This window comes from Lepidochelys kempii, chromosome 3 (genome assembly GCF_965140265.1).
Source record: "Lepidochelys kempii isolate rLepKem1 chromosome 3, rLepKem1.hap2, whole genome shotgun sequence".
NCBI lineage: Eukaryota > Metazoa > Chordata > Testudines > Cheloniidae > Lepidochelys > Lepidochelys kempii.
The window spans coordinates 193,716,833-193,741,976 of record NC_133258.1 but is presented as its reverse complement, the minus strand read 5'-3'; the positions used below and the strand labels follow the sequence as shown (position 1 = coordinate 193,741,976).

General features: G+C 41.8%; 1 protein-coding gene across 2 annotated transcripts in view; it reads left to right on the top strand.

Annotated features, from left to right (window-relative positions):
- The first annotated feature begins 600 nt into the window (after positions 1–600).
- Positions 601–25,144, top strand: part of MEIS1 (Meis homeobox 1) — a 124,534-nt gene continuing 99,990 nt past the window's right edge. For both annotated transcript variants that reach the window (XM_073339466.1, XM_073339467.1), the window contains exons 1-6: positions 601–1,377; positions 3,045–3,271; positions 5,001–5,142; positions 5,573–5,623; positions 6,385–6,435; positions 7,733–7,879. In XM_073339466.1, coding sequence (XP_073195567.1) covers positions 1,366–1,377; positions 3,045–3,271; positions 5,001–5,142; positions 5,573–5,623; positions 6,385–6,435; positions 7,733–7,879 — 630 coding nt within the window. In that variant the 5' untranslated portion in view covers positions 601–1,365. The remainder of the gene's footprint in view (positions 1,378–3,044; positions 3,272–5,000; positions 5,143–5,572; positions 5,624–6,384; positions 6,436–7,732; positions 7,880–25,144) is intronic.

Sequence of the window (25,144 nt, the reverse complement as noted above, 5' to 3'; positions counted from 1 at the left end):
CCTGCCTTCTGTCTTCCTGCCCTTGATCTTGCCAATCACTTCGGTAATAGTATTCGCAATAAAAACAAGCCAGTGTCCAGAAGCAGACGCTCTGGGTCATCTCCTAGTTTTGCTCTCACACTTAGAAACGCTGGAATACTGGATGTGCTTGCAGGGCTCTGGGAAGAAGGATGGATGTTGTCTCTTTAACCATTGCTCCTCTCTTCTTCACATAACTCATGTGAGCGAGCTCAGATCTTTGGCAAAGGCTGCAAACAATTACCCAAAGCATTCGGTGTGAAAAGGGGACAGAAACAAATCCTGCCCCCTACAAAACAAACAAACAAACAAACAACAACAAAAAACCACCCAACCCTGCGATACCCCATAATTTGGCCGGCAGCAATGAACTCTGCTTACAGGGAGCTCTTAAAATAGCTAAGAGCCCAGCCACACACCAGAATTACAATCTATTTTAGTAACTGTAACCCTGTGTGTGTGTGTGTGTGTGTGTTGTTAATTGAACGCTTCTGTGGCTCGCACAGCCTCTTTGCTTGCATCTCACCCAACCCACCCCTGCGCTAGGAGCCGAGTTGATGCAGCCCAGTGCATTGTGTAAGACGCGACCTGTTATGGCCACCACTACTTCCGGGTTCCAGCATTCTGGTCCAAATCCACCTCTCCGCCTGTGCAACACACACTTTACACACGCACGGGGGACTTGCAGCAGGCAGCATCGATCGTGGCTCCTTTAAGACAAACTCAGACAGACATTTTTAACCCTCTTCCTCTAGCCTCTCCCGCTGCAAAGGGGGAAAGGGAGCGCGCGAGCGAGATCTGATTAGGAATTAGGACTGATTCAAGAACAAGCCAGCGCTTAGACCTCCATGCATTTGAATATTAACATTTGAGGTGTCCAGAGCAGTGGAAGTACACACAGCGGATCATCATCATTCATTCACCACCTTGACAACCTCGCCTTTGATTGACAGCTGGAGTGGCAAAAAGCCATGAGACTTGGTAGTTGGGTTTGAGGGGCACTTTTTTTTTTAAACCAAAAAAAAAAAAAAAACTGATTGGGGAAAGGATATTTGCTTTCTCCCCGCTGCTGTCTTGGAAACGAAAGGGGGAGAGTGAGAGAGAGAAAGAAAGAGAAGGAGGGCGAGTCTTTCTCTCTCTCTCTTTTTTTTTTAATGCTGAATTATTGTGTCGTTTCTTTGAGATCCAGTAAGCTGAAGATTTTCCTCGATTGCTCACATTGCTGGCGACTCTAAGGGATTTTTGCATTTTTGGGGGTTTGGGGGAGAGTTCGCGTTTGTTTCTTTTCACACTGGCCTTAAAGAGGATATATTAGAAGTTGAAGTAGGAAGGGAGCAAGCCAGGCCGATGGCGCAAAGGGTACGTATTAAAAAAATGTAATTTAAATGTGAAATAATGTTGAAACGTGGCTGACAGAGACGCTGCGAAAAAGTTTTTTTCCCACCTCTTCTTTGACTCAAACCTATATATATATATTGTCAATTTCTTGATTCTATCAATTCCTATCACAGACACCTCACGGAAGAGGCAAACTTTCTATAAAATAATGATATACAGGCATGTAACTGAAAATACAAGTGTTTGTATTTATCAGTATTACAGCTATACTGCTAAGAATACAATGTCGTTTTAAAGTCACCAGCGTTTAAAATATTTAACTAAGGTGTCTTTGAACATTTTAATTTAGCATTTAACATTAGTGATGACATACATCTTCACTTTTCAAAGATAACTTATTAAACTTTAAGTAAACATAACTTTTTGCCATCACAAATGTGCAGTGCTGTAGTCAGACCTTCATTTAAAAATAGTTGCATATTTAAATTTGAATTAGGCAGAAGTAATATGCACATATATTTATCATTACTATTTATTACTATTTTTTACTATTATTCTTTTTTCTAGACTTATTAGATACATTGAGATGCGATGAAAATATTGTGAGGGACAATTATCATGTAATGAATAGAGTTTTTAAAAGAAAAACTAAGTTTGCTTGCAATAATTTGTGTCCTGTCCCTCAAAGTACAGTTTGTAAAAGAAAGTTGCTGTACTGACAAACTTGCCTTTACTCTTTCAGTTCAAGCAATTGTCAGAGTTTTTTAAAACAATTTATTCACACTTTTGCTTTTAATAGATGAAAAGTGGCCGTTTCCTCTTATCCTTAAGTGCCACTTTAACTTTCGGTTTTTAATGTTTAACAAAGAATATACTTAAAATTCAAAACTTTCAGTAGCACATGCACACATCTGCAGCAAATCGACAATAAAGTAGATTGTACATAATAGCTGTAAACCAAAAATCGACTCTTTTGTTATTAAACTTTGGACAACATCAGATCATTGATACTTGTGTACTTTCCTTCTTAACAGTCGGAAGGTTTAAAACAGGGTATCTTAAAATTAACTAACTGCTTTAACTCACGTTTTTCCTCCACATGGGAATTCCCAATTTTCAGATTGTGCTGCAATAGTTAGAAAAAGTGTATCAGCTTTGGTCTTGCATCTAAACTGGTGCTTTACATTTTTGTTAAAGAGAGTTTAATTTATCATTTAAACGTTAGGAATGCTCTACACTGGGACAATTCACACACACACAGACACACATAGAAATACCTTAAACCAGGAGCCTGTGTTAATCCCCGTGTTAATAATAGGTGTCCTCATTTTAACTTTTGCTGTGGAGACATATTGAAGCAGGAAACTTTTCAGCAACGTGTTTATTTTGAGCGTCACTCCAAAGCAACCTAAGCTGCTTTTACCTACTTCCCTCCACAAGGATGCTTTTCAAGGATCCAGAATTAATCCGTTTTGAGGGCCTGTTGGGGAAATGTATTTTTACAGATCTTCACCCTCTCCCCTCCTTTTTTTTTTCCTTTTTTTTTTTTCTTTTTTTTTTTTTCTGGGTCCTGTTTATTTGAAATCCATAGATTTAGCACTTCCCAGTTCCATGTGCTGGATCTTCCCCCATTCTAACCTCCGGTTACGACTGGCCTTCTGACCTTTTTTTCTTTGTCTGTCATGCAGTACGACGATTTACCCCATTACGGTGGGATGGATGGAGTAGGGATCCCCACCACCATGTATGGGGATCCTCATGCCGCCAGATCCATGCAGCCTGTTCACCATCTGAATCACGGTCCTCCGCTGCATTCTCATCAATACCCGCACACTGCTCACACCAACGCCATGCCTCCCAGTATGGGCTCCTCTGTCAATGACGCTTTAAAGAGAGATAAAGATGCCATTTATGGGTAGGTAAAGCTGGCATCGGGTTTGTTAGTTAAGAGATGATTATGCCCTTATTTCCCTCGCTGACGAAGGCAGAAGTAAAAGCCATTGACTCAGATCGTAGGTAAATTCTTGTGAGCCAGGCTTCCATTATAATTGCATGCAAATTTTAGGGAGGATTTGAAGTTTTCTTTGCTTCACATTATGCTCGGCATATGATTCTCCAATAAAGAAGATTTACTTTCCATGGGGCTTGAAACGGATAAACGTTATCCATAGGTAGTATTCAGTTCAAATATTATAACTTGCCTAATTTGTGTGTGTGTGTGTGTGTGTGTGTACGGAAAGCTACTTCGTTGCATAAACCTAGGCTCCTATGTGGTTTTGATCACAGCTTTTAAATATAAAAGACTGCTCAACTGTGAGCTTAAGGGAAATTAGTCATTAGTGTTGTGATCAAAAGGAAAGATTTCCGTGGTGTAACCTGTTTGGAGAGGTAAATATTTTGGAAGAGTTTAGAAGAAAGAATACCTTGAACGGTTTCATTCTGAATAAAACTTTTTAGCTTTGTTAATATATAATGCTGTATTAAGTAGAAAACTTCGGGGTTGTTTCTTCGAGCTGTGCTCTGTTTTCTAGCAGCATTTGAGGCATCTCAATGCGGTCACTTATAAAATAGTTTCTAGGCCATTGCATTTGGAACTGATGTGTTTCGTTGCTCCGTGGATAGCTTTAAAAACAGTTCGCGCATATTAAGTTGAAGTGAACTTTAAGATCCTTTCCCCCCATCTCGCAGAGAACAGCTAGCTTTGAAGCAAAACCATCCCATCATGCAGTTTCTTTATCTCATTATCACAAAGCTGTAGGATTTGTTTAAACTCCATTCAGGATTCTCTGGAATAGTTATGAAATCCCAGAAATTGAACTCATTTTGTAATCAAATCAAATCAAATATTAAATTTTCAGTTTAGCTTTTATAGCTAGTAAATGACTTTAAACGTCTCCTTAAGAGTTACTCAAGCTAGCAAAAATCAAAGCACTTGGCTTACACATTTCTAAGGTCTGTATCATTGTGCAATATTATATAGCAAAAAGAGGGGTGAGCAGCGCCTATATTGAGTAACTTGCGGAGGGGGTGTATGTGTGTGTGTGTGTGGGGGGGAGATGATGACCCAAATAAAAGCGTGCTCTGCTAACTGAAGTGAATGTAAATGGATCGCTGGATCGCTCCTGCTACCCGAATTGGGGCAACTCACTGGCAGTTTGGCTGGTCTTCGAAGTTAACAGCTCTCATTTTGAACATTATCATTACCGATGCCAAGGGGGATTTGCACGTTCCACACCCGAGTCCAAAAAGCTGGGGTTTGCTTGGGTTGATTTTTTTTTTTTTAACCCAGAAAGTCCGCAATTTGAAGGGGAGTTAAAAATAATAAAAATTAAAAAAAAAAAAAAAAAAAAAAAGGAAAGGAAAGTTAATTCAAAATGGCTGCTGGAACCGCTTTGGTTTTATTCATAGCAAATGTTAACAATTTCTCTGGCCAGATACGCTGAAGCGATCATCAGATACAGCCCATGGCTCAGGGCCTTCGACTTCAGGTCTCTCGGTTGAAGGGTAGGTGAGCTATGATTGCGGGAGGGGGTGCAGCTGGGGTGGTGGTAGTGGGCTTGCTAAAAGATCACCTTGGATGTTTCTCCCCCCCTTATTCTGGGACTAACCACTGTCTTGTTTGTGACTATTGTATTTTCTTTCAGACACCCCCTGTTCCCTCTCTTAGCACTGATTTTTGAGAAATGTGAATTAGCTACATGCACTCCCCGGGAGCCCGGGGTAGCGGGAGGCGATGTTTGCTCCTCAGAGTCTTTCAATGAAGACATAGCAGTGTTCGCCAAACAGGTCAGCAAAACCGTGCTGGGGGGGGGGGGGGGGGGACCTCTCACATAACAAGAAAACAAGTCTCCGTTAAAAAAAAATTCATAGCCCCCCCCCTTCTATACTGCCAGAAATAAATCAATACAGTCTCGATTGTACCATCTCAATAAATAAATAAAGAAGATATTTTTTTTAAACTTTGCTTACAGGGATGTGCAGCTCACACAAGACGGAGCGTAGCTAGATAGATGTAACTAATAATGTCTGTGGGTATTTTCAGTGCATTTGATTCATTTGTTTAAGTGTTTATATGATGTACTTAATGTAACAGTCAGAGCTTTGAAGGAAAGGTTACATAATGGACCCAACAGTGTAATGAAGCAAGAAATAATAACGTCTGCTTTTTCTGTTTCCATATTTCAAGTCTTTTTTTCCTCCCCTTTCTTATATTTAGATCCGAGCAGAAAAACCCCTCTTTTCCTCTAATCCTGAACTGGATAACTTGGTAAGAGTTAATAGCGCTCCCCTTTTATTTCTCTGCCCTCTGGAGAGAGATGGTGCTAGGCTTTGACAAGGATTTGGGGCTCTACATGGAAATTTTGTCGCGTGGATCTTTTTAATTACAAGTAATCCAGGGCGGTAATTCCGTGTTAAGTAAAATCACGTAACGAAGTACATAAAGAAAGCCCCATCCAAATGAGAGTTTGGGGTCTTTATGGCAGACTTGCCCTGCCCAAGCAGTGCATGGATTGATCTAGGAATGTATCAGTGTATTTGAGGTCTCCACATACCCCCCCCCCCGCACCTTTAAAATAGCTTTATGGGAAATGTAAACAGTGACTATGGATAGAGATGAATAGTTTAACTAACCGACCTAAAATGAAGTCGTTTTTTTTAAAGGCTAAACAAATACTTTGCCTCTGCATTAGGAATATTTTCTCCTCCTTTGCAAAGCGAGGGTCCAACGACGTCGCAATAGATTGCACTTTTTGAAGGAAATGTTTACGATCCGTATAATTTAGCTACTTCATTGCAATAGGATTTTTTGTTAACTCTAGCTCGCTTCTTGTTAAACAGCATACAAAGCCACTGCTATTAAGTTTTAGTGTTATTGCCATAAATCAAAACAACTTTTTTATTTACTACTACTACTAAAAAAAACAAAACAAAACAAAACTGAAGTTATAGACGACAGAAGGGGCAGCTGTGGGGATATACCGCAACTCAGGAATGAGATAGATGCTCCTGTTGTTTGTGTCTTTGCAGATGATTCAAGCCATACAAGTATTAAGGTTTCATCTACTGGAATTAGAGAAGGTAATTTTTTTTCTCCCTTCCTCCTACGTTTCAGTATTGCTGAAGTTCAAGCTTCTGGTAAATTTGCATAAATGTCTTTCTGTCTGGTAATTAGTGTCAAGACCAATCTTAGCGTCCATTTCTCTTCGCAGTTTAATTACAATTTCAGCCTCTGAAACCGGGCTCACAAACGACTTGGCCTTGTGTTCATGTTAATACCTTGCTGGCTTTGTATCCATAGTTGCAGTTCTGTGTGTTGCAGATGATATTCTGAATGTTGTTTGTTTGTTTGTTTCAGCCACGCCTCGGAGATTGTTTTTGGTGAAGGTGCTTTGTTTAGTTTCAGTTAGTTTGGTCGAGATTTTTTTAAGAGCCATCTGCAGGTCACAGTCAGGGCACAGATTGTCCTGTAACGTTTTGCAGAGACAAAGCCGAATTGATAGTTGTGGCAGTTCCTTGATTCTGTGAATGCTGTACGCCTCTAAGCTAAGAGAGAACAGAGAGTATGCAGGCTTAATTCTGTTCCCCTCCCTATTCTGGAAATCTCAGCAATAATAATAATAATTGATAATAATAACAATATGAAGGCAATGTAATTCAAACCAACATTCAGTTGAACGCACGTTCAGGTTTCCAGTGGATTTTTATATGTAATTGATAGCTGGCCTACAAGAGAATCCCCGTTCTCCAGAAAATAAACATTTCGAGAGGTTTTTAAATGCTTGAAAAGTTTCTTTAGAACCCCCAGCCATTTTATCTACCCATAACGGGCAGGTTGTTTTCACTGTACATGAAAGGTGTTAAAATATGCCCACTAATAGTGGAAACTCAAGAACAAATATATTACAGCGATTTGGGATTTAAGGTCATGGATGCCTATAATGTATTTCAGTATAGTGCATCCAGGGTTTTTTTTAAAAAAATCCCTTTCTCTCTTCATACTCTTTGGAAAGGTTTTATGATGAAATAACTGGTTGAAATTAAATAGTTTACCTTAAATGTCACCCATGCAGGTCACCTCTCTCATGGCCACAGCTCCGGGAGCAGATGAATTTAACACGGGTGTTGAATATGTTGTAGCCTGTGAATCATCTTGTCACTGTCAATTTTCTGGGATATCTCTATTTTGCGAGAAAAGAAAGTTATTCCTAATTCTGGATGCGTCTAGAGGTCTCCGGGGGATAATTGCTGTGTGTTCCCCCCATTTAGAACTTTTGATGTCACAAGGCTGGGGGAAGGGTTGGTTGATTGCACTTGTCAATTTCACTTATGTACTCCTGATTATATTTTCATTTTTTTTACCTCTGTCATAATGTAGGTACACGAATTATGTGACAATTTCTGCCACCGGTATATTAGCTGTTTGAAAGGAAAAATGCCAATCGATCTGGTGATAGACGATAGAGAAGGCGGATCAAAATCAGACAGTGAAGACATAACAAGATCAGCAAATCTAACAGATCAGGTATGATGATCTCTCCAGTGTTGCACACGCTGAAATTTGTATGCAGATCGCTTGCTGGGTCACTACGCCTCTTTTTATTATTTGCATATGATTAAGTCCCTTTTAGATAAATTTCCATCGAAATGAAAATTTTTGAATAATGTGGCTATTATTGCTTCATTAAGGCTTGCTCCCGGATTCGACCTGGCAAGATGAGCTTGTAAAAGCATTGCCTGCAAACTTGACCTGTTTCTTGTCGCTTTTAATTTTTGTCTTTATTTTATTTACCCTTTATAATAATAGAAGCGTTAGGCGTGATTCGCAGGCTTCTGGATGCTTAGAAAGGAATAGCTGAAGCCACTTAGAAAAATAATAATAAAATCCGAGATAGGTGGTCCAGGGAAGACAGAGAGTGTTTGAAATCTAGCAAATACTGGCTATTTTCCTCCTGTCTCTACGGTTCATTAGTCTGTCTTGTCAGTTTTCCTTGGCCGAGCGCTTTTAGACCTCAGTGAACATTGCTTTGTGCACAGCCTGCCTGCTGCAAGCGCCCCCATTTTATTTTACTTAATAGAAAAATAAAACCAGACCAAGGTTTTAATTTATTTTCATTGAACTTTCAAGTTTTTCAAACTGTCTCCTTTAGAAAAAAATACAGTTTAGTGGCTTTTAGGATGTCTGTGTTAAAGCTGGGATAGACCAAACCCTAGAGGCTTCGACACCCAATGTGTGCATATAGTGACGACTTGTGTTCGCTGCTTTCCCTTAGTGGCTTGTAGTGTGATTTGTGTGTGTGTGTGTGTGTGTGGGGGGGGGGGGGGTTAATTTCAAGAGGTTACCAAAGCGAAATCAAGCTTCTAAAACATTAAAGTGGACGAGCCTTGGCGTTTCGAGCTCCTTGTTGTGAATTGTAACGTTTTAATGGTTGGTTGTTTATGATTAGAAATAGTATTTGGCTCATGGGAAAAAAAACCACCCAACAACTAAAAACTATGATCTGGTTCCTATATACAATTCTAGGTGTAATGAGGCTGACTCTGGAGGCTTCCTTTTGTTAAAGCAAGGCGCAGTCAAGCAGACAGGAGTTTTCTTAGCTGCTTTGCCATTATCAAGAACACTGTCAACCAGGAGTTATTTTATAGATTACTTACAAAAAGGTGCACTATACTTCAGCTTTGGTAGGAGCTCAAATGTTCGTTTGTTTTTTTTTTATGTACGAGAAAGAAGCAAAGATTATCGGACTGTTATTAATGTAGCGGTAGAGCAGAAGAATGGTTTGACTTAAGCCATGAATTTGCGAGAAACCCAGTTTTTAATTATACTGAGAATGTAAAAGCTTTCAACTATTTCTAAATGTTAGCATGACTCTCTCAACTTTTTTAATGAGACATTGAAAACAAGATGGAAACATGGGCATTGCTTCTGTCTGGTTGACTTGCATCCTACATAACTATTATAACGTTTAAAATGAGGGAACTGTTAAATTCAGATCTCGATTAGGAAAACTCGGATAGCTGCTGTTGAATAAAAATTGTAATCCAACAAGTCTAACTAGAAAATGGGTTTCTAAAAGCTCTGGAGTGCTGGGTACATAAAGCTATTTGAGCAAATTACAAGAATCGCTTAGGGGCACGAATGAAATCAACACTTTAATTGCCTCCAAAATGAAGATTTATACCCCATTCTCCCAACGAATCATTATTTTATGAAAGTGAAAGCTGAAGAAATGAAGTTGTAGTTTGGGGTGTTGTGGGTTTTTTTAGAAGGCTGAGCCTTGATATACACTCCTTGCGCTCCCGTGGTAAGATTCACCTTGTGCCCCGCTTGTTAGCAATTTACCTTCAGGGAGTGGCTTGCAAAGATTGCAGGCTAGATAGCCAGGCCAAATTGTCTTCGGGTGGCCAGAACAAAAGCTCATGCTTTTAACTTGGGAGTTGTGGTCCCACTTGCTTGTGCGATAGGTGTGACATTTGAATGTGTCACCTCCGGCTTGCCCCGTTTGGTAGGTGTTGGCTTCGGAAAGTTGAAGGAGGCTGCAAGGCGGGGTGCGAATGCTGTCTCGCCTTTAATTCCCCTCCGCGTCAGGCTGTGCTTGGAGAGGGCGAGGGAGGAGAGCGGCACATGTGTCGTTCGCCTCTCCGAAGCGGCGGGAGGTGGTCCAGGGCGCGCGGCTCAGAAGTTGCGAGGTTCCCAGGGCGGCGGGCGCGGGCTGCGAAGAAGCGTCCAAGCGGGACCGTACCGCGCGGGGGGAGGATGAAGAGAGAAGGGTCCCGCCCCGCCCGCCCGGCCCAGCCCGGTTGGAAGCCGGTGTGGCTGTCGGCGTCGGGCCGCGCTGACGAACGCCGCTCCCCTTCGGGTGCTCCGGGAGCCGGAGCGCGCCGAGTTCGCTAATTAACCCCTCTGCCTCTACAGCCCGGCCGCGTTTCGCTGCCGCCGCCGCCGCCGCCGCCGCCGCCTTTTGCCCCGGGGAGGGAGAGCCCGGCGCTTGGGAAGCTGGCCGCTCTTTGCGGCCATGAGACGGGCTCGGCCTCCGGCGGCAGGGAGTTTCCTGGGGCGAGGCAATCCCCTCGGCCACTCGGGTGTGCCCACTAGGGGCCGGGGCCTGGCACTGCTGCGTCCCCCTCGCTCCCTCCTCCGGAGTCCTCGAAACCCCGGGCGTGACATCCCTGGGACGTGCTGGGGGGCTTGGGTCACTGCCTGCGCCCTCTTCCGCCGGGCACTGGCTAACCGCCCCCCAGCGCACGAGTTCCCTTCCCTGCGCCTCCCTCCAAGGCCCGGGGCCGCGCTGCGGGGTTAGAGGGCGCGTGTCAGGGGCGAGGGCTGCAGGCGGGGGAGGAGAGCGGCTTGGGGGCGGGAGGGGCTCTAGGATTACGGAGAGGAGAGCGGAGGGGGCGCATTGTTGGCATTGGGGGCAGGCGGGTTAGAGAGCGCGTGCAGGGAGGCCCTGCGGGGCGCAGGAGTGGAGAGGAAGGGGGTTTGGGGGCGCACTGGGCCCTGCGGAGGGAGAGGAAGGGGGTTTGGGGGCGCACTGGGCCCTGCGGGGGGGGAGAGGAAGGGAGCTTGGGGGCGCATTGGGCCCTGCGGGGGGGAGAGGAAGGGGGCTTGGGGGCGCACTGGGCCCTGCGGGGGGGAGAGGAAGGGGGCTTGGGGGCGTACTTGGCCCTGTGGAGGGGGGGGAGGAAAGGGAGCTGGGGGCGCACTGGGCCCTGTGGAGGGAGAGGAAGGGGAGCTTGGGGGCGCACTGGGCCCTGCGGGGGGGTGAGAGGAAGGGGAGCTTGGGGGCGGACTGGGCCCTGCGGGGGGAGAGGAAGGGGGTTTGGGGGCGCACTGGGCCCTGCGGGGGGGTGAGAGGAAGGGGAGCTTGGGGGCGGACTGGGCCCTGCGGGGGAAGAGGAAGGGGGTTTGGGGGCGGACTGGGCCCTGCGGGGGGAAAGGAAGGGGGTTTGGGGGCGCACTGGGCCCTGCGGGGGGGTGAGAGGAAGGGGAGCTTGGGGCGCAGTGGGCCCTGCGAGGGGAGAGGAAGGGGGTTGGGGGGCGCACTGGGCCCTGCGGGGGGGTGAGAGGAAGGGGAGCTTGGGGACGCACTGGGCCCTGCGGGGGGGTGAGAGGAAGGGGAGCTTGGGGACGCACTGGGCCCTGCGGGGGGGTGAGAGGAAGGGGAGCTTGGGGGCGCACTGGGCCCTGCGGGGCGAGAGGAAGGGGAGCTTGGGGCGCAGTGGGCCCTGCGAGGGGAGAGGAAGGGGGTTGGGGGGCGCACTGGGCCCTGCGGGGGGGTGAGAGGAAGGGGAGCTTGGGGCGCAGTGGGCCCTGCGAGGGGAGAGGAAGGGGGTTTGGGGGCGCACTGGGCCCTGCGGGGGGAGAGGAAGGGGGTTTGGGGGCGCACTGGGCCCTTCGGGGGGGTGAGAGGAAGGGGAGCTTGGGGGCGCACTGGGCCCCGCGGGGGGAGGGAGGACGGGCGTAAGTGGAGTCAGTAGGGGGCAAGCTTTGGGGACGGGGCCGTCTCCCTGCGGGGAGTGCGCTAGCGGCGAGTGGGTGACATGGAGCTGGAGGTCGCCTCCCTGTTGGGGTCCCGCTGAGCGTTAGCCCGGCTCTGCCCGCTTGTCCCTGCGCGCTCGCGGGAGCGGGCAGCGAAACTCCCCTTGAGGAACCGGAGCGAGTCCGCGGCTGGACGCGCCACTGGAAAAGGGAAGCGGGCGAGGCTCCCTCTCCCTCAGGCCGCGGGCTCTTTGCTGGCTTGCGCCCGGGGAGCGGTGGCAGGGCGCGGGAGAGGCGAAATCCCTCCTGTCCCCAAGTCCGCCCCTCGGGAAGGTGATAAAAAGCAAACCCTTGAAATGCGCGTCCAGGGGCGAGCCCGCCTGGAGAGGTTAAAGACGAGCAGGGAACCACACAGCGCTGGAGCCAGCCGCTGTGCTGCTCGGGTTAATTATCCAATGGGGCACAAGGGAAAGGGTTGGGTTTAAGAGGTAAAAAAACAAAACAAAAACAAAAAAAACAACCCAAGAAAAGAGGTGGTCTGGGGAGTTTAGCTGCAAATTGGTGCCCTGGCTCTCGAGCATGCTCGCCCACGGGGTGAGAGGGGAAAGGGACACGGCGTATGCTCAGCCCGGCCGTAAGGGACCCAATGGCTTGTTTGGGGGCTGGAGAAGCTGCAGCTCAGTTGTGACGCAAACGAGGCCACTCTGAGGTGCGGTGATGAGCATGTGGGGGACTAAGCCATACGTTCCGGCGATTTATTTTGTTTGTGTCCGGCGTGGCACTGGAAGGCAGCAAGGTAGTCAAAGGGTCCCTTTGTCGGGCTGCTGTTTAAACGCAAAGACTTGGGGACATCTCTCTCACTTCCATTGACCTGGCTTGATGGGTGGGTGCGAAGGGTTTTACTTCTGCCCTAATGGCCTGGTTACAAAAGGCTCCAGCGCAGCAGCATCAGAATGGTTGGTGCTCAGCTTTGAGAGGATTAGATGAGTTACCGTCCAACTTTTTATTTTCGGTGGTTGGGCTGCTTAGTTCTCCCTCTCATTCATGGAAACATGTCTACAGAATCCAAGGGGAGACTAGTTTTAGATCCTGCAGTTCTTGCTCCGGGGAATTAACTTCACTGGAAGTTTTTGCCCCAGTAAGGACTGCTGTATCTAGTCCTTAATGATTAAATAATAAGGTGTTGACTGCTTGACACTGATCTGGCTAATTAGGATGTGCCTCCAAGGTCATTTATTGGTCTGTACCTCTTTGCAATACAAGTTGTGCCCTGCTTTTGTTGCTGTTGTGGTTACTCCATGAGTAGGTTAGATTGGTCAGTTTTGAATTCAGAAATTGAAGTATGTGGAGCTGCTCATGTGTACTTTTGAGAGTAATAAATGAGTAAGTATGTAAAAGCTTTTATTATGGATTTAGTTACATTTTCTTATAGTGTGCATTGTAAAGGTCTCAGTTATTAGGGTTTTTTTTAAAAAAATATTGTTTTTCTCCTATTTATTCTTTCCTTATAGGCCCCTCAGTGCTAGTGTTCTTAAGTCTCATGGTTAATGGAAAGCTATGACACTAATGCTAGATTTTGCAAAGGAAAGCCCCATAACACTAAACATTGTTCAGTGATTTAACTAGCTCAGTGGCAATAGGTCACTAAAACATCCCTCTCCCACAAGAGTGACCCCATTGCCTGCTATTATGGAACCTGTAGAGTTGTTGTTTACCATTGTTATGATTTGCAGAGTAAAAGGCAGTTGTGTTTTTTCTTGGAAGAATTAAACTCAGGATCAGCAAGTACCCTTGTCTTTAAAAAACCTGGTTGAAGTATTATCCTAATCATACAACTTTCAAAATACACCATTTAAAATCATTAACTCTCAAACATTTGCAGTTTAAATTTTTTAATGTTTGTTATAGCCCTAAAAGATTTAAAACACAGCTGTTGCTTGGTGTTGGTAGGAAAATGATATAGTGCAACTCCACACTATAAAATACAAAGGGTGTCTGTAGCTGCATAATAGAAATTCCGTTTCTTAGTTTAACATATTTGAGTTACCTATTACCATGGGTTTGTTTTCTATAAGGTTACTTCACCTTGGCTCTCAGGTACTATAGTCTGAACTGTAAAAGATTATGATAATTACTTTACAATAATGTGTATATATAGGTAGCTTTTATAAATCGGCTTTTTAAAAAGAACACAGTATAAAAAAGAAGCTAACACAAATTCAAATAAAGTATGTCAGTAGTATGTGACAGCTTTTATTGGGACAATGGTATTTTCTTATGTAAAATAAACTTGTTGAACAAATATAAAATACTGAAGTTTGACTAAATGATCATTTAATCATACACAAGCCAATTATGTATACAGAAAATTTTAAAGGAAAGTTGGCAATCGGCCGAATTCCTATAGGGACTATAGGAAATGGGAAATGATCAAAAAACGAACATGAAATAAGACTTCCTGTAAGAAGGTCCATAATTCAACATTATTTGATGCCACTGTCAGGGAAATTGTTGAAGGATAGTAAACTGATATTAGAATCTCAGGCATTTTTGTTACAGTCTTAAATATTTGCAACTGTGGCATTTTAGATGGTCCCTTTTGGATTGTACTTTGTCATATTTATAATAAAGCTACTGTTGTATTTATATTGTAATAGTTTTTTAAAAAAAAAAATACACACCTTTACCGAACTTCTCTAAACACGGGGCAATTATGTAGTATCTTTTTTCCAAATTGAAATATTATTGAAAAGCAGGATTCTTTTACAAATGAGTTATAAAACAGGATCCATTATATAGAATATCAGATAGTTGTCAGGCTATCTAGGGCAAAGACACATTATGATTAAAATAATTCTCCAAAATATTTTGAATATTAGTTTTAGTGTGTAGTAGATACCAAAGCAAAGTGCCTTGGAAAAAATTAACTACTGAAATATGTTACTGTATTTTTACCTTAGTTTAATTTTTGTGGTTAGCCTCAAACCATGGCTGTTAAAAATCTGCTTGAAGCTGAGCCTGTTATTGTCTTTGATATATGTTTGTGCTCAGATACTATGGTGATGGGCCATATAAATATAAATATAATATAAATAAGATATATATATATATATATATATATATATATATATATATATATATATATATATATATATATATATATATAAATAAGATAGTAAATAAAATGCAAAATGTATAGAACTGTATAATAAAAGTTAAGGTAACCATAAAGATCTGACATGAACCCAACACATAATAATACTTTTAAAAAAGAGAAAGGGGAAAAAAAAAGAGAGAGAATTACATTTGTCACTCTGATTTCAAATCCCACACTGGGCCTGAGTACCCCTTTCTGCTCTTGTATAATTGATTTGCTGCAATATTTAGGATCTGTTACAATGTATAACTTTTGCTGCTGTTTATGGATGGATGGGACACGTTAATTACATCCAAGACCTGCTGGTATATGTTCAGAAATGTGATTGAAATGTTGCCTATCAAAATAAGACTTCATGTCATACACGCTAAGGCAGCCAAATACATTGTTAAATAGTTATGAGAATTAATATATTTATTTTTAATGTATAGCTTCTTTTTGGATTTAAAAAATCTTTTCTAAAAGAAAAAGAGTACTAAGTGGCAATGATTAACCAATTCATTTTTTGTAATGGACTTAAGGCCTAAGCCTTCCAACCCTAACTACTAAACATAATGCATACTATATTCAGCGGTGAGGGTTTGCATGATCAGATCCAACTTATTGTATAGTTTTATTTTTCAAAATTAAGTCATGTTTGCTATAAAACTTCACTTGAAATCTTGATGATTTTGTTTATGCAGCATTTCTAAATGAAATCCAGCCAAACTTCTTTCAAACTTTAAAAATATATGCATCTATTTTTAATCTTTATTATAAATTATTGTGAGCATACCAGGATGTGCACTTGCAGACATGATCTCTCTCTGTGTGTGTGTATATATATATATGTATGTATGTGTGCACACCAACCCACATTCTATTTCATGATAAAGTTACTACATTCACTGTCACTCAATGGTGTACACATACGTTGTGGGGGGGGAGGGCGGGGCGGGGAAAGCTTTACATTATTTCTAATCTTTATAGCTGAGGGATTGATTCTTCCCTCGATACTCATACACAGCTACCAATAAAGTTAATAGGATTTACGTACACACACTGAAGGGTGAACAGAGGCCTGAGTGAGCAATATTAGTGCTCTTGACTTAAAAAAAAAAAATCAAATTACATCACACTCAATCAAAATGAGTAACTGTAGCTCTTACTAATAAATACTGCTTTAAAAACAGCTTAACATTTAATGAAAATCCCATAAAACTTATTTAACATATGGAATCTTTTCTGCTTTCTTTTTTGTCCATTTGAAAAAATAGCAGAGTAAATATTTAAATTTTGTTAATATATTTAATTTTTTTCTGTTTTTAAAATAAATTATGTATGCCAATTATGAAGACAGACATGGACTGTCTAGATATTTAAATTCTTGCACATTCTTAATTCCAACCTAGAAATAATATTATCTTTACAAATGATAGAATGCAGTACAATTCAGTGCTATCTGTTACTCCAGGAATGTTAACTCTATCTCTTTATGCTGGTAACTTATAACCAACATTGACTCCTATGGCAGTTTGCAAATTTAGTTTTGATATTGGTTTTTCTCCAAATGTAGCTGTATTTTAAGAAAGTAACTCCAACTTGTAATAGTTTGCCTATTTTTTGTTTTTTGTTTCTTTGAAACGTATGCTGATTAGCTAGGTTGTGTCTATCCCACCATTAAGACCTATAGCGTGAATTAAAGATAACATGCTGGTTGTAACTTTGAATTTCCTTGTTTGTATTTATGTGCTCTTTCATTTTCCTTTTATTTCCCCTAAAAGGAGAAAAAGCTTAACCCAAACTCAGGAACATAACTGGAAGTTGAATTTTTGTAGTTCATTGTTCGTTCTTTCTTTCTTTCTAAATTTAGGTCTGATCACTGGAAAACCTCAGTACAGCCTATCATGTCTAGTTAGGGTAGTTAGAGTCTGGCATCTGTTAGTGTGTGGATTCTTGACATGTTAGATCCATATCAGCTTCCTCAGACTCAACATGTCAAGTCTTGTTGTTTGTTGTGTTTTTTGGTGGAAAGGGGGGGGCATTAGCAGGTAAAGAGCAAGAAAGTGTTTTCAATCAAAGGCCTATGTGCTTTGCATATTATTCTGAATATGAATTAACATATATTGTAGCCGAATATGCTTTTATGGCTGTAATTGCATTCTGGAAATAGAGGTTTATAATAGCAGATCAACATAGTCTTAAAAAAATCCACTATTTTCAAAATTAATGAGACACTGTCTAAAATAGAAATTTGTCCTAACTATAGTATTTTTAAAATTACTGTAAACACAAACCGGTTGAACTTATTCCATGGAGGCTGCCTTTTTCTTTCTAACAGACAGGAAGTAAGAGAAATTAGGCAGGAACAAATTCATTTTTGATCAAATTCTGACAGCCTTCCTTGTGATTAACCAGTGGAACAAGCTATCAAAGGAAGTGGTGGATTCTTCATCTCTTGAGGTTTTCAAATCAAGACTGGATGCCTTTCTGGAAGATGTGCTTTAGCCAAACACAGATTTATTGGCCTCAATACAGGAGTGACTGGGAGAAATTTAACATCCTGTGACAAACAGGAGATCAGAGTAGAAGATCTAATTGTCCCTTTTATCATTAAACGCTATGAATCTATGGGCTTATCTGTACGAGAACTTTCAGGACTGGTCTGAACTGAAAAAATTACATTGGCATAGCTGCATCTCTCTGGGGTATGTACTGACCTAATCCTTGGTGTAGACCGCGCTAGGTTGATGGACGAATTCTTCTGTCAATCTACCTACCGTCTCTTGGGCAGGTCGATTACCTACAGCAATGGGAGAGCCCTTCCTGTCACTGTAATAAGTGTCTACAGTGAAGAGCTGCAGTGGCACAGCTGTAGTGTTTTAAGTGTAGGCATAGCCTCCAAATTAATTTTAACTTTTAACTAAAGGTATAAAGTTTAAGTGTATTAAACCCCTATGTAGATGCTCTCATTCAGAAGTAAAGTGTCCTTAATTCACTTCATCTTAATCCCCTTTGAAGGAGGATTAAGTTAAACAAAACTAAGGGCACTTTACTTCTGAATGAGAGCGTCCACACAAGGATTAAATGTGCTTTAATTTCACACCTTCAACTTCACACCTTTTGTAATTCATCTTTACTTTTCTGAATTTCCCCGTTTAGCTATGCCCTGTGTTGAGTAGAGCTTTACTTCGCAAGTAGTCTGGGAACCTTATCTCAAAGGTACTACTCAGTGTGACTAAAGATGCCATAATATAACCTTTTGAGAGTAATTTTATATGTGTGTATATATAAAGTATTTTTCAGGTAGGTTAAAAACAAAATTGCCTTTACCTGAAAAATACTTTATATTCGTGTGTGTATTAGTAAGTATTTTACAGGTAAAGGCAATTTTGTGTTCAAATTAAACTAAAATATATAAATATGTTCAAGTTATATGATGCCAAGGAATTTCAGCTGAAATTAGATAACTAGCCCCTCCTTTCTGAGACATAGCATACTCTAATTTCTGTCCCTTTCCCTACTGTTGCAGAAATAGTGTGTCAACCCAAGCTCTGAAGGCATTATGACTCTGAGGGACACCTCTGAGTCATAGTTCTTCCCTGTCTGCTTCCTTTCTCCTGCTTAGCTACACTGGCCATTGAGTAGAGATGTTGAAGCCAAGGTCTCACTTGTTCTCCACCCAATTGCTCTGGGGAAACAGTGAGCAAGAGAATAAACCTGCTTGTTCTTATGTGTCCAAACTGAAGAGCATCAACTGATGTAGCTAAAAAAGGGATCCGAGATTAGAGAGAGAGAGAGAGTTTCTCAGTGAGGTAACCCAGATTATCTATCTTCTGTTGAAATTCCTGGATGCTGACTGGCAATAAAATAAAGAATTACAAACTGAAAACAGTGCTTCCTGAAAAATAATGCTAAAAAGTATATTGAAAGCTATTTTAAAGTAAGTTTCGAAGTTCAGTTGTTTTCTTCCTATCCTACTTTCTCTTATGTCTTGATTGTTGTTACCATGAAAATGGCAGCCTTTGTAGAATAAACTCGGACATGGATGTTGAAGTATTTCAGAATTTTTATGAGCTTCTTAAATAATTTGTTTCAAATTGCTACTACATTTTTTTTCTATGTTTACCTACACATTGTTTAGACCAAAGCCTGCAAATGCTGCCAGGTGCTGTGCTTTGCCTGGCTGGATCCACTGTGACAAAGTGAACAGGACTGTTGACATTAGTAAGCAATACACTCAGAACTGTTTGTAGGGTTAACTTTTAGGAAAGGTTTTATCAGTTGGAACACCTATAAATAACTACCTTTCACCCCAAATCACCAGATGATTGTGTTCTCTTTTCAAAGAGATTTTGCATGAGAAAATTTTCAGTGAACATAATACCTTTTCCATATACACACAATTGTATAGACTGGCTGTAGTTCTAGTTTACTCATAGTTTCTTCATGAAATGTCCAGTCCAGAGCTCACTGTAGCAAATGGAAATACTCCTGTTGACATCAGTGAGCATTGGCTCAGGCCTTAATACTTTACTTTCAGCTCAAGACTTATTTTAATGTAAAGCAAATATGTGTGCAGGCCCTCTTTGCTGAAATAACCAGGTCAACACTGTTTCAGCAATAGAGGCTGAGATAGTCTGTTGGTTAAAAGAACCGTCAGTGATATGTTTTTAAAAAATACTAACAGTAAAGCAGTGGCCGATGACATCACAGTTAATGTACTGTTTTCAAACAGCTGAACAAAATGAAAAGCAGTGGTATTAAATCCTGCCATTCAGAGTTAATTTAAGTTCTTCTGCAAGCTTCTCTCATATGGATATGGTATAAATGCCCACTTATGCTCTGATTTAAGTTCCTGGCCCTTAATAAAGAAAATTATTGTATTATGTGTAAAAAGCTGTATTAATGCAATCTCCTGACTTTATTTTAACTGTGAAATTTTAACTTTGAATTTTAATTGTATTTTGTTTTTGTATTTACTTTTGTTTTCTCTTCTTTTTTTTTTTAAAGAAAAAAATGAATTACTCATGCTATTTAATGCTGGCTTTTAAGCGGTTCTAATTCCAATTAGGCTTTGAAGTTGTTGAAGAAAGGGCAGAGGAAGGGTGAATTCAAACCTTTGCTATTACTAGTGTTTGTTGGTAACTTTTGCAAGGCTGGGTTAACAGGGAAGTTACCTATGTTGTGATGGTTGGATTTGGGCAAATGGAAAAGATAGAAATCTAAAGCTGAATTGTGAATTGGGGCATGTGGTTGGAGGGGAGATGGTGTGAGTAATCCTACCCTACTCCACTAATTTAGGCCTTGTCTACATTGGGCATTTCAGACAGCAACGTTAGCATAGACAGGCTGATCAGAAATTTGCACCAGTACAGTTTTCACTGCCGAGAACCAGATATCAGGGCAAATCACAGCATTGCTTGTCTACACTAGAAGTACGCAGAGAAGGAGAAAAGTCTTTAACTCCATCCTTGGTATTACATACCACTCGCTCACTGTACTGTTACAATCTACGGGGATTTCGCTGATTTATAGTGGAATCTCAGGCAGCGCCCTAGGGTAGCCAGGTGCCCAGTTTTTGACCAGAAAGTGCGTCAAAAAGGGGGCCCAACAGTGTCTGGTTACTGTGCGCAGGGGAGGCGCTGGGTCATAGCTCATGCCAGCCCCTACTCAGCCAGGGCTGGCTCCTACCTGGGTCGGGCAGCTGCAGCTCCCAGCCCTGGCTCTGCAGGTGAGTCTCTCCTGACCCAGATGGGGGTGGGAGGGGAAAAGCAGTGAGAGACAGAGGGTAGGGGGGCAGAGGAGTGGATGGGGGTGGGGCCTCAGGGACAGGGAGTTTCCGGCACACCTGCTGGAGTGTCCAATTTTTAAATATTACCAAGTTGGCAACCCTAAGCACCACAGGCGTATTCTCTTAAATGTACAGCTCTCATTGGCTGTGATCTCATCAGATCTCACAAGTTAAGGATTGGGTATCATCAATCCTTGGACAGGAGCTCTCTAAGGAAGACCCAGGTGCTACTGAAAGCAATGCTAGCAACTTAGTTAATCTTGCCTCTGATTCAGAATTGAGTCAGTGTCTCAACCTGATGCAAAGAAGCTGCTGCTGTAGGTACTGATTTTTGGAGGAAACATGAAATTGTGGTCTTGATCATTCATGTTGTTAAAAAAAATCCCAGGGTACCATGCAAAAGAGAGTCACTTTGTGTAAGCAGTGGGTTGGCCAAATTCCAATTTGGGTCAAGTGGCAAAATCTTGATTGCTTTCTCTCTCATTTCTGTTACATGTTGTTGCTATGTGCATGAATTCTGCCTTGGAGGTGACTGCATATCAATGGAGGGTGAGGTTATGCCTTTATAGATGAAGAACCAAATTCTGACTACAATAGAGCCAAACAGCTTAATTTGGCTTGGTCTGAGAAGTAACATATACATGTGGACCATGGCCCATTATATTTATGCATAGTTTTTGTCACTGAAAATCTGGAGGGTGTCCTCTCCATGACTTTTGGTAAGGGCCAGAATAAAGTGGTGCTCATGTCCAGTAAGTGCAATAGCAGTGGTGTTACGTGCATGTGCCCAGTCAGGATTTGGCCCATAGTTTGTGTGGAATGATATGGGGACGTACCTATGTGTTTTTGAGCACGCAACTTAACCACTGTATTCCTCAGTTTCTCCATCGGTGAAAAGGGATTAACACTACTCACTCAGGTTCATGGGTGGGGGGGGAGTGTGGGAGAGGGCTTTTGTGGCTGAATGTTTGAAATCCTTACCTAAAGGTGCTAAATGATTACAGTAATAGATTATATTTAGGTTTCAGAGTGGCAGCCGTGTTAGTCTGTATTCGCAAAAAGAAAAGGAGTACTTGTGGCACCTTAGAGACTAACCAATTTATTTGAGCATAAGCTTTCGTGAGCTACAGTTGCATCTGATGAAGTGAGCTTTTCTTTTTGAGATTATATTTAATTATTGTACTGCTGGATAACAGTCAACAGGTTAACTAGAACTGTTCGTTAACTCCGTATTGTTTAAACATTTTAATAATATACCTGAAGCGAGGCAATTTTCCTACATCCGCTATCTTGGTATCACAGGTTATTTTGCTATACAGTATAGACACAGGGCACAAGTGTAGCTGGTCTATGTATGGGTATGCAAGGCAGGGATGGGGCAAGGAGAATCTCCTCATCTCCCCTCTCCCTGCTGCACTTTTATTGCAAGAGCTGGTCATAGTGCCGATCCTAGCACTCTCTTGAATGTAGGAAATGCTCCATATTAGTGTCCTTGCCAGTTCTAGCTGTCTCAGAAGGGGCCAGGAGCATTCTCTCATCTTCGCTGACTCATGCAGTTAGCCCGGCACGGTACAGAAGATATGCACTGCATCCAAGGAGAGTGGGGTGGAGTCCTTCTCTTCTCCTGGAGAATATTAAACATATATTTTATATTTTGCATTGTAACTTAAATGAGTAAAATCAGCAATTGGCAGGGAAAGTGAAACACTAAACACCAAACAAATGAGTAAATATCAATACCAAATATATCATGTGAACTTTTTTTTATATACAAAGCAAAAACATTACTGCAGGTGATTTTTGTTGCAAAGCATTATGAAGTTGAGCAGTTGACCTGCTTAAGGGTTGGCCACAAGTGATGGAGAATCTGAATTGTGGAGATTCCAGTTTGTAAGCCCTCTGGAGATAAATGGACAGTGTGTTTTGGAATGCATGACTTCTAGAGTGCTTTGAAATGTAGTGGTGCTAGTCCTCTTAATGCTTTAAAGGTCAGCAAAACATTTTGCACTCAATATGGCATTTTACAGGTATGTAGTATAGCTTTGGATAGAGGCATAATGATGATCAAGCTTATTAGCTTTCATAATTATGGAATTACTGTAATTTTGAACAATCTGGAGACGAAATAGTTTTTTACTGAGTTCTGATATATGCTAACTAGCCTAAAATAATTTTATAGATGTGACATCAGCTCACAGTTCCTGGCTGTAGTGTAACTATAATGAAATATGGCTTCTAATCAATAATGGCCAGCTTCTGATACCCATACTCATGCTGAATAGCACATTAATCCATGAATAATCCCACTGATGTCTGAGATTATTCATGGATTAAAGTGCTACTCAGAGTGAGTAAACATATCTGAGTTTACCCCAAAGTTCGTAATATATAAAGTATTGTGATGTTGCAACCACACCTCCCATAATCATACTTTTTAGTAACTTTTCTAAGAAAGATTTCAGTGCTATTTTAAAATGTGGTTCTTGTTACAGAAAATATCCACGAGATTCTTTTTTTTGGGGGGGGGGGGAGGTGGGGAAGAACAGAGAGAGGAAGGTAGATATTCACGTTGTGGATAAGCTGAAAGGTGATTTTCCTTGTTATAGTTTTGAATTAATCAGCACATGAAATACTAAACAGCAGAACTGTGATTGTCCTGACAGATATTGGGTCTGATGATCCAGAGTGGTGCTTAATACCCTTCATTCTTTCTGAACTCACTAGGGACTTGTGTGTGATCAGCCCATCTCAAGACCAGGCACATTAAGTTACAGTGATGTTAGCAGAACCCGTGTGTGTGTGTGTGTGTGTGTGTGTGTGAGAGAGAGAGAGAGAGAGAGACACACACACACACACACTTCAAAAAAATTGTCTGGAGTTGATTTTTATAGTGAAACTATTTTTCCTTTTGTTGAAAAAAGGGCAGAGATTAACTGTATTCTCTACTGAAGATAGCTTTTATCAAACTGAGGAGACAGTAGATTTACACTATTATAGGTTCCCTCTGGCTGGAATTTCTACCTTAAAGTACATTATAGATGAGAGAGAAATCCTGCATCATGATCAGCTGCAATCAGTTAAACTGACAGGTCATACTATAATTATTGTTTATCTCAGAGGTAAATACTGGGGTATGGAGCAGTGTCAAGCAATTGGAAGGCATATTGTGATTGATTCCATTGCTCCACAGATTTCAGGGGTGTTAGTTAAAACTACCCCACATTGCAGCCACGTGGACTTACAGATGACAGCAGAAATAAAATGTAAGACTTAAACCTCCTGCTCCTGAGCACACCTTCGACTCCCTTACCACAACCACAAGAGGAACTTTTGGGTGGCCTCTGAGTCAATTTTTTGTCACTCTTCCAAAAGAAAATTTAACTATCCACCATGACCATAGCGCTGTGAACAGCAGTGACCTTAAGATTTTGCAGAGGGTAATAAAGAATTCATAGAGGGTCTCAAAACTTTACTGATTGGCTTTATATACAGAGATGGGGGTGGGAGTGGCGTCTGCTTCAAGAAAAGTAGAGTCAACTGCCTATGATGGAATCGGTGCATAGGAAAGAATGCAAGCATGCGCGCGTGCATACACCCACACACGTCTTCCAAGGTCTTTCAAATAAGCTGGAGGTCTGGATCCTTGAGACTCCATCTGATAGCGCTTTGTTTGTGTATTCTGGTTATCTCTGGCTCCCCCCCCCCCAGCTTTTTAACTATGATGCTCTAAGTAGCCACATAAGTGCGCAAAGTAGCCCTTCCTCTCCCTGCTAGTCTTACAGCGATGTAGGACTAATAAGTACAATAACAGAAAAGAGCAGAAATAAATTTGCTAACTTAAAAATAATCTATCTTTGCTTATCAGTCTTCCATTGGTTTCTCTTCTTTCATGTCCCACCCATTTGGTTTATCACCATTTTCTTTTATTTTCTCATTTATGCATGCTGTTCTTTATTTTTAATTCTTTCCTTTCTTTGAAAAGCACCATCTCCTCATTCTTGCTTTCGTAGTCACCCCATTCTTGACCAGCAGTCCTTTTGTTCTCTTTCCCATGTCACATTCTCTTCTTCTTTGTAAAATCCTGGGCCCATTGTAATAAATGGTAAAACTCTCATTGACTTCCAGGACCAGGACTTCATCCTCTTTCTTGTTTGCGCTCACCTGTATACATTTTCTCTCCATCATCTTTCATCTGTTTCTCTTTCATTATAAAGTTCTGTTTATATAGCACTTTCAGTGTTGCAACACCCTGTGATATATGTATGTCAGAGAGTGGTGATACCATATTTTAAATAAAAGGAAACTTAAATAGGAAGCTTGTGACTTGGCCAAGGCAACAGAGCAAGGATCAGTATTCAGGAGCCCCAGGATGCTTTCTGCT